This window comes from Anarrhichthys ocellatus, unplaced genomic scaffold (assembly GCF_004355925.1).
Source record: "Anarrhichthys ocellatus isolate YVR2014 unplaced genomic scaffold, GSC_Weel_1.0 scaffold2, whole genome shotgun sequence".
Lineage (NCBI taxonomy): Eukaryota > Metazoa > Chordata > Actinopteri > Perciformes > Anarhichadidae > Anarrhichthys > Anarrhichthys ocellatus.
In genome coordinates, this window is record NW_022280032.1 from 10,466,005 (window position 1) to 10,478,069 (window position 12,065).

Here is a 12,065-nt window from a genome sequence, read left to right on the forward strand (position 1 = left end):
AAAGAAACTGAATTAGGTGATAGTGATGGTCTTCAAAGAATATGCTGCCAGTGTTATATTATATATATATATATTTTTTTAGTTCATACAAGATTGTAAATGCTTTTAGACATTTAGGCATTACGCTCATTGGTTGTGATTTCCCATACTGCTTTTAACGATAATTAGCTAAGTGACCTGCACACTCTTTAATAAACAAAGAAACCACGCTTGATTACAAAATCTTTCTAGTGGTTACCTGGCTTCTTATCGTCACCACACGCACACACATCAGGTATGATGGCACAGCTAACATCACAGGATGCACAGTGTTTGAGGAGAGGCAGGTCCAGGTGTGCCGAAAGCTGCGGACATCGTTTTAACTTATGTGCCCTGAATGTTTGTGAACGTTTTAACATTTCACTTTTTCTGATCCTCCCTCCAGCCGAGATCGGAAATTACGACCCTGGGAAGCATCCTGATGGTTACAGCTCCAAATTCCAGTTCTTCCCTAAACATTCGGAGAAGCTGGAGCGCCGGATTTCAGACATACACAAGAGAGAGCTGATGTAAGTGCCAAAATATAAAAACAATCAATACCTCTTGTTTCCACATACCTACAGATCAAGCTCTTATAAAGGCTGAACAAACAGCGGATTTCCTCTGACATTTATATAATTAAGTGCAGTAATGTGGCACCATTTTCTTGTATTGGGTTACATTATTGTCGCTTATTTGAGCGGATAGCAGAGAAAAGCGCTCTCTTCTCCACTCTAACAACTCATAACCTGCCCTTTATCCTAGTTAATGGTGATGGTTCCCAGATATAACTGGAAGAGCAGCAGAGCACAATAATAAAAGTGATCAGACAAAGCAGATCCATGCACACACACACACTACTCTTACAGGAAGGGTTTCCTTCACACATTGATCCATCCAACTCCCCCAACTGATTCATATTTATACTGAAATTAATAATTTATTATTTCTAATGTAAATGAGTTGCTGTTTTAATGAGGTACAGTGAGACACAATAGAGGTAGAAAGACATCAAGTCCAGTTTTGATGCAGTAAGAGCAGAATGAGCCATGAGACTCTGCTACCCACTAGTGGTTTTTTCTCTCTTCACCAAATTAACAGTGCTTCACTGTGAATACTCACATTGATTTGACAGCCTGAATGAAACGAGAGTTGACGATAATTACTTGCTTTTTAAAAATATCCTGATTTGCCTCTGCTGGTCTTATATTAGCATTTGATCTGTATAACCTCTGTCTACCTCTTTCATTCTCTAAATGAATGTATTCATTTGTTTGTGTCAGAAGTGTTTTGGCCTTTCAAAACGTTTGTGTTGCATTTTTTATGCTTATGGTGGACTGACACAGATGTTCGGTGTGTTGTTGCTCTCCCTCAGTGGACAGACACCTGAAACATCAGAGCGAAATTTCCTCCAGAAAGCCCAGATGCTGGAGACATATGGTGTTGATCCACATCCATGCAAGGTTTTTCAAGCACTGCTGTACTATTCTTAGACAGTAAACATTTCAGCAAACAGTTCTGTCCAATATGAACATTGAAACTTATGGGACATACACCACACGCTAAAACACTAGTCTCTTCATTTACATGTCCTGCATGGCTGTAGTTAACATGTTAAATATGTGCATTCAAGTTACATTTCAAAATTGTTCTCTCTCAGGATGTGTCTGGGAACCCAGCTTTCCTCGCCTTCACACCGTTTGGTTTTGTGGTGCTTCAGGGAAACAAGAGGGTTCATTTTCTCAAATGGTGAGTCAAATGTGCAACGCCAAAGACAACGCACTAGCTCCTCGAGCACTTGCTGCATGTAAATAGACAAACACTGTACTGCAAGCCTTAATTTGACCTGGTTTGACATACATGCCCTATATGCAGGGCGTTCTATGTAAAACAGCATGCGCACTACAACTGGTTGTACAGTCACACTCAACAAAGCTCATCCATCTGCCTCTACCTGTGACAAGAGCCCACGGCTAGCATGTGCACAGATGGCTAATTACACCAGCTTACACCCACGGATTTGAATCAGCAAGATGCTTTAATGACTAATTGAAAATGTATACAATATGGTGCATTTTTATTTAACATTTTAGGGTTTTGTCTGTTTGCTTTTAACTGAAAAGGTTCCTGTTACAGTAACGAAGATGTACTTTTTATGGTTGCAGTACGTTACACTGGCTTTGTTTGGTAGCGTTCGGGTTACCCTCATTCTCCATTCCCAGTCTGCAGGGAATATTATCAGTTATTTGTTTTGTCAGCCAAACACAGAGCACCGTGGCTGTTTATGTCATCTCAAAGTGGTTGTCATGAATATTTAAAGAAGCTGTGGCTTTCGGTTTCCGCTTTCTGTACGTGTGACTGTTTTGCCTGGACAGGAACGAGTTGACCAAACTGAAGTTTGAAGGCAAGACGTTCCACGTATATGCAAATCAGAACGAGGTGAGAGCATGAATTTTTGGATGTGGGGACAAAACTAAGATAAAAAAACTACACTCTACATGCACTGCTGTAAGTTATATTTCCCTGCACGTTCTGTCATTTTAAACGTGCAGGACAAAAAGATCATCTTGACGTACTTTGCACCCACACCGGAGGCATGCAAGCACCTTTGGAAGTGTGGAGTGGAGAATCAAGCGTTCTATAAGTAAGTCCACAAACTTCTTCCTTCATTTAATATCAATGTTCTTCTTATTTCCCCACACTGCCATGATTCAATTACCTACTCTACAGGTTACCGTCACAGTACGCTGGTATCCTTAAAATCCCCTTCCCTCTGGGTTGTTTGTCGGCGGGAAAATGAGGTGTGAGTTGCATCTGACCTTTTATTGAATGAGTGTGCGCTGGCACGAGACTGTAAGCACTTCACCTACTCCCTCTGAAATACAGCTCCCCTGTGTCAGCCATGAATAATATTGCGGGTCCCCTCTGTTCTCTCTAGCTAAAGAAAGTCAAACAAGCAGCCTGTGAGCTCAGGGAGCAGGGAGCAGTGGGGTAATGAGTCAGGCTGATGCCTCAGGTGATTTAGGGTGCGTGGGGGTTGGCAGATGGAAATAGAAGGGCATCGGGAAGGGCAGAGGTATTGGAGTTAATATGATGTGTCCTTCTGATGACCCTCTGAAGTGGAAGATATTTTATCAGCCTCCCACTTATTAAATTCTTCCCGGAATAAGGAGTCTGGGGTACTAAAAGGCAAGAGAACATGTGATCTAGATGTCTTTCCGAGAAGCACACATCTCTTGAAAGCAAAATGAAACATTAAACATTAATGTCTCACTTACTATGACAATATAAACATATTGAATGGAGCCGTGTCGAGGATGCAATGCCTATACTGCGAGGAGTGGACATGCATCATTTAATAGCAGCGTATTTGATCCTAGTTTGTGCGTTGTTCTGTGTATACACGCTTCAACACTAAGATCATATTAGGAGTATATTATTGTGAGAATGTGTGGGGTGTTGTTTATATTGTAAAAGTTCATACTAATGGTTTTTCTTTCCTGTTTTTTTCTTGTTTTCGGTGCAGTAGGCTTGATTTTTCTCTTTTTTTTTCTTGTTCCTTCAGGCTTGAGAAGTCAAGTCAGGTTCGCACGGTGTCCAGCAGCAACCTGTTCTTCAAGGGCAGCCGCTTCCGTTTCAGGTAGAGTACACGACAAGACAGTATGACTGATGGCAGGGAGGGGAGGACACTGCAGAAAACCCCCAGCTGGAAGTGGACAGAAGTGTTCCCAGAAGACGTGGCCTCCTGGCCTTCTGTGCTGTAACGTCAGCGTACTTTTTGCCCGGCGGATAGGACTGACACCTCACAAGAGGACACAGAGGAGAAAATGAAGGGGACTGATCACATGAGGCATTATCACCTTGTATGAGCTAAAAACCTGTAGTATGACCAAGATATTGTCCTTTATTAAAGGACCAGTTCACCCAAGTGATTAAACAAAAAGCATGCCTCACTTATCTTTAGTGGTATCTAGCTTGATATGATAGTTTTGTTTTATTTGCTCAGATTTTGAGATATATCTATCTGCATTTTTGCCTCTGGGGGTGAATTTAATTTTCTTCTGCTCTGCATTGAAAAATGAAATTTAACATGTGTTTGCAGAAACAATGTTCAGGTTTCTCTAGATAATCCACAAACCTGACGAATTTCCATTGACTTTCCTTAGCTGGGTGGTGGCAGAATAATAATAACTCAAAACCTAAGCTGTTCAAACCAAAACTACTTGAGGTATATTATGTAACATTGCATTCAAAATTTAAAATTCATACATGGAGACTGTATATGAACTAAAATCACAAGCCCAGTCAGTTAAATGTTGAGTTTACTGTTGAAGGGCAAACCATGATCATTGTTTTGATATTCTTTCCTGCAAGTCTGTGTATGCATTTTGTCTGACTGGTGGTAATTCAGTTACACAAAGCTGAATTCAGCGGGTTAATTCAATCATGATGCTCATGCACTGTACTCCTCCACTGCAGTGATGGCTTTCATTGCATTGGGTGACACCAAGATGCCTGGTTCTGTATGCGTGTGTGTAACTCATCCTGAGCATCGTGTCTGTGCTTTATAACAGTGGACGAGTGGCAAAAGAGGTGATGGAGCAGAGTGCCAAAATCAAACGCGAACCTCCAGAAATACACAGGTAGAGTTGTAAACTCAGGAGAGGTCAGAATGTCCTCAATCCGATTTTTAGTAAATTTTCTTCCATTTTCTTAGGCACCAAGCTACTGTAGGTGCCTTTATACCAGCAGCACTTACTCGCTACAGTATGAGTTACCTCTGCTCGTAGCTGTTTCTGTGGGCAGTGACGTTTGTGCCTTTTTTGTTTTTGTTTGTCACTGCAGAGCTGGCCTCGTGCCCAGCAGAAGTTGTCCATCCATCACCCACGGGCCTCGCCTCACCAGTGTACCGCGCACGCGTCGGAGAGCTGTGCACATATCTATTATGGAGGGTAAGAACTTAGCTTCACCCCCCCCCCCCCCCCCCCCAAGCTTCAAAAGACCCAAGCAAGCAACAAATTGCCTACCTGCCATGGAAGTGCTCATGGCAAACTTATGTTTTCACAAGACATTTTGTGTTCAGTAGAGGCCTCACAGTGAGTATGTTATTGTTTCATCCTCAGCCACTGAAACACGTAATTTGTCGTTTCCGAAGCAGTTACGACCCCAGTCTTCAGATATAATTGTGGTTGATGCGTTATAACTGGCTGGTATAAAATCTCAAATGGATCAGGGAGCCATTAGTCCTATTTGTGTGAACTCCTATTTGTATGAGAAAACACCCTTCTGCACACACATACACATGCTGTAACTTGAGCCATTTGGCCCAGTTCATGCTTACAGCGCTAGTGGGACATGCTGCAGGCGTGTGCGTCAGTCAGCCTACTCCACTTGATGCAACAATGTAGAGTTTTAGAGCTGTGGGTGTGTTTGAGTGATTGTGTGATTTGGTATGCCAACACAGTGGCAGCAAGAGTCACTCATTCCGCCCACCTGCAGGCTACTGGCCCTGAGCAGGTGGCCTTACTTCCCTTTGCATGTCCTGCATGGCTGTGGTTAAAACCCACTAGTGAGACCCTTCGGCCCTGCCTTTCAAGTACATACTGTATGAGATAAATGGAGGCCAGAGGCAGGTGTACTGTGTATATTGAGGCTCTTCTTCTGTGGGTTCAAGAGAGCCATATGAGCTTCCCACCCCCAGTGTGTGCTGACTGGGTGTCTTACAGTGGTATTAATACCCCAACTGAAAATAGCCTGAGTCTTCTACTCCATGTATGTCACTAGCCTGGGTGGGGCCAAATCAGGCCAGGCCAATGGCGACGAGTGTAGCGCTGTTGCAGAAAGCCACCGTTTTGCCTCACACACTCCTCTCTGCAAACCGCAACTAAGGCAGAACCCCTCGGCCTAACACACACACAGCGAGACTGTGGCCTGGACTCCGGGACAGGGACCATAAGGACGGGATAAACACGTGCATGCCGCAACCATGGTTAAGTGTCTGATCCGTATCACTACCCGGGTGAACGTCCACCTGCGTATGATCAACCACTGCTACCGGGATGTAAAGGTTCGCGTGCTGAGCCTGGGGCCTCGTATGCTGGGCAAGGCCCTGGGCATCCTGCCCCTTTATCCTGCCCTGATGGGGCAGCAGGAGTCTGCCAGCAGCACCCCTCTACCTGGCACTCCGCTGCCCTGCGTTCAGCCCAGCATCCCTCCAGGTAAACGTCACAGAGCCAGCCAGGGATGTGCTTTACATGGACGCGCCAATGGCTTTCTCTATTTTAAATCAGTCTCCGTCTCAGCAATGTTGGCACGGAGGGAGCAACACTATTCCTGTGGTTGTCTGTGCCTCCTGGAGGTTTTTGAGGGTCATTTTGTTGATTTTAGATTGGAGGACTCTTTATAAAGCAGCTATGTTTGGTTCCAACCAGTATACAGTATTTCAACAGGTTTGATGTTTCAAATTAAAAGCTGTAAAATAAACATGGGAATTAAAGCGGTGCTTTTCCTGCATGCTGCCTCACTTTATAAGCATAATGCAGGATAAACTGAGGCAGATCAACAGTAAAGTAAAGATGGCTGCTGACACTCACCCAACCGTCATGGCTCCTTATCACTTGACAGGAGTTTCATGTCAGCAGGGGCTTACACACTGGACATAATTGGTTCTACCTTTCCTGCAGTTTTCAAAAAAGTCCTTTTCATGATTTGCTTCTTCATCGAAAGCTGAATTTGAATCCCTTCCCTTTATAGTGACGGTGTAATGTTGCCGCTTTGAGTCTCTGCAGAATGTGATATCGTCAGCAAAGCTCAACCGCAGCTCATCGTCACTGACATGTACACTGCAGTGAGGCTCTCACATACTGTTCTGTTACTGATACTGCAAAAGGAACAGTAGAGTTTACAGTAGCAGTAAATATATGTCATGCATTGAAGCATCTACAGTTGCATAAGACCACTGTTGGCAATGCTGCAAATCAATGAGCATTGTTGTTTTATGGCAATATTGATTCCTGTATGATTTCAGTATCAATCTTGTTCCTTGATTTGTTAGGTGTATTTCATTGAGATGAAATAAGCCAAACAGCCATGTTTATCCATAAACATTTTTTCTTTTCTCACAATATCAGATTACAAATACTGTAATAGAAGATTTTTTCTAGATGGCTCAGTCCTAGTTGTAGGTTAAATATTTTTTATCCTACCTTTTCATTTTGGTTTCATTTATTAAGGAAAGATAATTTAACTGTTTGGTGCAAATGCAAGCAGGCTGGTTGTACTTTTTCTATAGGCATTAAAGCTTTTCTCTCAAGTCTTCCTAAAATAACACTTGCATGCCGTCAAAGACGGTAAGCCTCATATACAGAGTATAACATGTACACATGACATCTTTTGCACTTCTGTCCATCCTTGGAGAAGGATCCCTCCTCTGTTGCTCTCCCTAAGGTTTCTTCCTTTTTGTTGTCCCTGTTAAAGGGGTTTTTTGAGGGGATTTTTCCTGTACCGACGTGAGGGTCCCGGGACAGAGGATGTCGCATGTGTACAGATTGTAAAGCCCTCTGAGGCAAATTTGTGATTTGGGGCTGTACAAAATAAATTGAATTGAATAATCATGGAATGGGACGTCCTCTCAGCCAGTATGGACGAAGGATGCCAGTGTTGTGACAGAAAGAAATCTAAACCTATCCTTATTGTAATCCTAATTTAAGAATGAGCCTTGTGGTTTGTATTTGTGTTTCAAGCCATGAGGCTCTGAGAAGAATATCAAGCATCCTAACACGAGCTTTTAAAACAACGGTACATATTGAGAAATCTAACATTCAAAGTGGGATCAGTGCTGTAACCTCTAGAGTCTGTTTGGAGATTAGGGCTCTGAGAGTGCAACTTTATCTGGAAGCAGGCTTGGTGTAAAGTATGCTTTATCTTAATGGGTTTGTACACTGTTTATTGAATAAGATCTACACGTCCAGTGCAAGTGGAACATGATGATTTCTTCCATTAAAGATGATTATTAGGCATCACATCAGTTTAAGAGCATTCTGCAATGACTATACTCCCCCCTGTCTACTTGACTCTGGGGAAAGCATGGTCAGATATCTGCTCTCGGTAGAAACTGTGTCTGCTCTGTGACAGACCTCTGCTGGACAAACGGCAGAATACACCTCCCAGCATTTAGAAGTGCAGCTACAGTAGTATATTGTGTCAGTGAAGGCCAAGTTTAGATTATGAATGGCCACATCATGTCAGTAATTATTTTTCATGCTGTGAAATGTGTGTAATATTCCTTTCTTCCTGTCCGTTTCCCTCCTCCTCTTCCTCCCTGAACCACCACACAAGGTCTGGAGTCATTGCGTGACAGTGCTCACTCTACACCGGTGCGTTCAGTGTCCCACGGGGAATGCTTCATGCCACGCTCCCGGAGCCAGGCCACAGATGCCAGTGAGAGGACTGCGGTGATCTCGGACGAGGCCTACAGCCCGTCTGACAGTGTCCTGCCCACCCCGGTGGCCGAGCACAGCATGGAGCTGGCCGTCTCGCGCCAGGTCAACGGGGCGCCCTGCAGCATTGAGGAGGAGAAGGAGTCGGAGGCAGGCACCCCCATGCGCGGGGAAGTGGGTGATTTTGGTGCACAGGAGGGTGCAGGGGGGGACACGGCCCTCAGCGAGGTGGAACAGGTGAATAAATTTGTCTTAAGTGTCCTCCGTTTGCTCCTTGTGACCATTGGACTCCTCTTTGTCTTGCTCCTCCTCCTCATCATCCTCACCGAGTCAGACCTTGACATTGCATTTTTACGTGATATCCGCCAGACCCCCGAATTTCAGCAGTTCCATCACGAATACTTTTGTCCCCTCAGGCGGTGGTTTGCCTGCAAGCTCCGCTGGGTGGGCGGGTTGCTCATTAACAAGGGAGAGTGAGGTCGTAGAGGTGTTAGATTTCGTAAGCCCGTTCGGGGGTCTGAGATGACGGTTAGGACTCCGGAGTGATGGAGGGCAGCCTTGTCCCAACATGAACCCTGCTTCTCTCATCATCCTCCTGCAGACATTCAGCTTGGACCACGTCCTGGTAACACCGACAGGATCTCGCCTCCCCTTCTCCACTTTGAGTTAACCCCCCTACCCACCCAACCACCTCCTCGTTTCGCTTGTTTTCTTTTTTTCTTTTTTTTTTCTACAAAGCCAGAGGACACCTTTTGCATTTTATTTTTATTTTTTTTATTTCAACTCATTTCAGGTATTTTATTTTTTCAAATAACACAAAGGAAAAAAAATTCAAACTGAAATCAAAGAACTGAAGAAGTTTATACAGTTTTTTTTTTTTTAAAGAACAGACGATTTCATTGCAATGGTTGAAAGTTGCCTTCATTATTATTTATTGCTTTTAAACATGTCTTTGCTTAAGGAAATGAGAACAGAAGAACAGCAATCGAGGAAGTTGATTTGTCTTTAAAATAAAGATGGAAGTGAGTTATGTTAGAGGTAATAGGCCCTTTGCTGTGAAGTATATATGAGGCAAAGTAATAGAATATCTTTTGATATTGGCTCATCCCCATCAGAAGTCAACTAGACACAGCACAACAGCATATTCACCTCAGCAGGAAAAAAACAGAACAGTTTGAAGGGACTAATGGTGAAGGTTTATGAAACGGAGAGCAGACTGTGTGATTACAAAAGGCCTTTTTTTAGAAGATGATGACTGAATTTTGTGGATTGTTTAAAGACATAATTAGCTTAGCTTAAGTATACCCTGGTGTACAAAGTAAACTGATGAAGAACAAAGTTGTTTTTCTAAGATTCTTTTTAAGGATACAGTGAAATAAACAATACCGATGGTGTTATGTGACCCAGTAGTGTCAGATGCAGTTAGAGAAATATTCATGAAAAGCAAAGATCAGCTGGCACCTATAGATGATAGTCTAGATGTGCAATGCTCATATGGTTTAAATAATTAAGTACTGTTGAATGTGCTCATTTGTTCAGTTGTTCTGTTATTTCTCCTATTAATTTGATTTGCATTTTTCAGCAAGTTGAAATTCGATGAATTTCAATAATTTCTTTGTATGAAGAGTTTATGATTCATTTTGGTTTAATATCAACCTTGCTCTTAGGTTTATGTAACATACTATATTATTATTAGAATAAGAATAATGATGTACTTTTTGTACAAATTAGTTTTTTTCCTAATATATATTGACAGGTTTTCCATGTATATTTTAACAGAACTGAAATGTTATTTTGTTATTGAAGATTAAATTATACCTTTTTTTTAGAGCTGTGTTTCAAGTCAGGTCAGAACCGTTTATGGAAATGTTGTCGTGGGGACTAAAAAAGAGGGTTTTTTATCCAGATCCACCCAACACTGATCACACCTCATCTCTCCACCAGCAGTGAATCAGCCTTCAGTGTGCGTGCAATTTGAATGATCATTTTAATGAACATGTATTTGTACAGCATGGAATCTGAAGATATCATTATACCGCCACAAATACCAAATAATCCAAAAGCACATCTTCACCATTCATTCATCATTTACCATATCTTATTTTACTTGAAGAGTTTGGAGAGGTGACTGCGAGCCAGACCGATACTGCATGTTGTGACTTGTGACCTTTCCTCACACTGGAACTCATTTTAAAAAGTAGGAAGCAAAACCAGAGCTGAAACCATTACTGAAAATGGCAGATATTTTGATAGTCAGTTAATTTCCATATTTCAAGTAAAGATTTTCTGGTAAACTTTCTGGTTTCAGCTCTTCCAAAATATTTTTCAGATCTCTGTTGTTTATCATTGTAAATTTAATATTTTTGGGTTTGGGACTGTTTTTATTTTTTTTTTATGTAGTAATCAGTCTAGAAAATAATGGGCAGATTAATAGATAATGAAAATAAACAAAACATTTGGTTAGTAGTAAATTAAGAATAAACAATTAAATGAGACCGGAAACACAAAGTATTTGGTGGAAGTCTGCTTGACAAACTGCAGTATGTAATGATGACATTTTCTGGGGTACCTTGTGTACATTTTTTCTAAATTATGTACAATAGTTACTTCCTTCCCTTAATTATCAGCCAAAATAAAAGCAGATACCAATATAGCGGTGACAAGCCGAAATTGACAAATAATATATAATATAATAATATAGATTTGTCGGTCAGGCTCTAGACTCTTCAGCCTCACAACTCCAGGAAGCAATAACTGCCACGACTGCTGGATTCTGGGTAAAATCTGTTTTTTGTATTGCGTGTCTACCTCCTGCCCCAAGTGCAGGTGTTACTGTGTCTGTAGGAATGGAGACAAGATTCAAGGTGGTAGCTGTGAAGGTTTAGACCGAGAGTGAAAACGTAAAAAAAAAGGACTTGGAGGAAGGAAAAAAGAAAGATAGAGAAGACTTGAGGGATGTGAAAGGTTCTTAGAAAGTGGGATTAATGAAACCATTTGGAAAAGGAAGGCCTTCAGTGACTCATCACTCTAATGGCTGTAGGGTTACTTGTTTTTGGCCTGCTGTTTCAAAGCCACACTCTCATACCAGCACCTGCTCCACTGACGGCCCGATGGTGCTGCCTTCTTTGTTTGCGTCTGTGTAATCCGAGCGCATCACTCCTTGGCTAAATTGTAGTCCTGACCACAGAGTAGCACGCACTTCGGCGTTGTGGCTGGATCCACTCCTGTAGCTCATTATCCTTCAATTATCCGTGGTGCAGGGAGCAGCACTAACATTTCCCAGCATGATACTAGAGCAAATATCACATCATTAGAGCTATGTTGGCAATAAACCTGTCCTACATACAGTGTAGGGGCTTATTTATGTCAAGTAATAATTTGTAACTTGGATACATCCAATAAATAGCAAAGATGAAGCACATTTCCTAACGGGGTGGAGCAGGGCGAACGGGTTGACTTTTGTTGTGTGTATGTTCATACTTCATATTTATTACTTCTTTACTGACATAAAGGTCAACGTGACAGACCTGTCCAGCCAGGCTGACTGGTTAGCAGGACATATTCTAAAGGTGTTTCTCTCACATCTATGAGCGTTATGTAGCTTCAGTG

General features: G+C 42.2%; 1 protein-coding gene across 3 annotated transcripts in view; it reads left to right on the top strand.

Annotated features, from left to right (window-relative positions):
• The window catches only part of frmd5a (FERM domain containing 5a), a 50,356-nt gene extending 41,123 nt beyond the window's left edge, over window positions 1-9,233 (top strand). Inside the window, exons 6-14 of one of the 3 annotated variants that reach the window (XM_031856860.1) lie at window positions 425-548; window positions 1,394-1,481; window positions 1,679-1,767; window positions 2,394-2,457; window positions 2,571-2,662; window positions 3,584-3,658; window positions 4,593-4,661; window positions 4,864-4,970; window positions 8,356-9,233. In XM_031856860.1, the coding sequence (XP_031712720.1) occupies window positions 425-548; window positions 1,394-1,481; window positions 1,679-1,767; window positions 2,394-2,457; window positions 2,571-2,662; window positions 3,584-3,658; window positions 4,593-4,661; window positions 4,864-4,970; window positions 8,356-8,933 (1,286 nt within the window). In that variant the 3' untranslated portion in view covers window positions 8,934-9,233. The remainder of the gene's footprint in view (window positions 1-424; window positions 549-1,393; window positions 1,482-1,678; window positions 1,768-2,393; window positions 2,458-2,570; window positions 2,663-3,583; window positions 3,659-4,592; window positions 4,662-4,863; window positions 4,971-8,355) is intronic. The other 2 variants (XM_031856868.1, XM_031856877.1) reach the window with 2 other exon arrangements.
• Window positions 9,234-12,065: the final 2,832 nt, after the last annotated feature.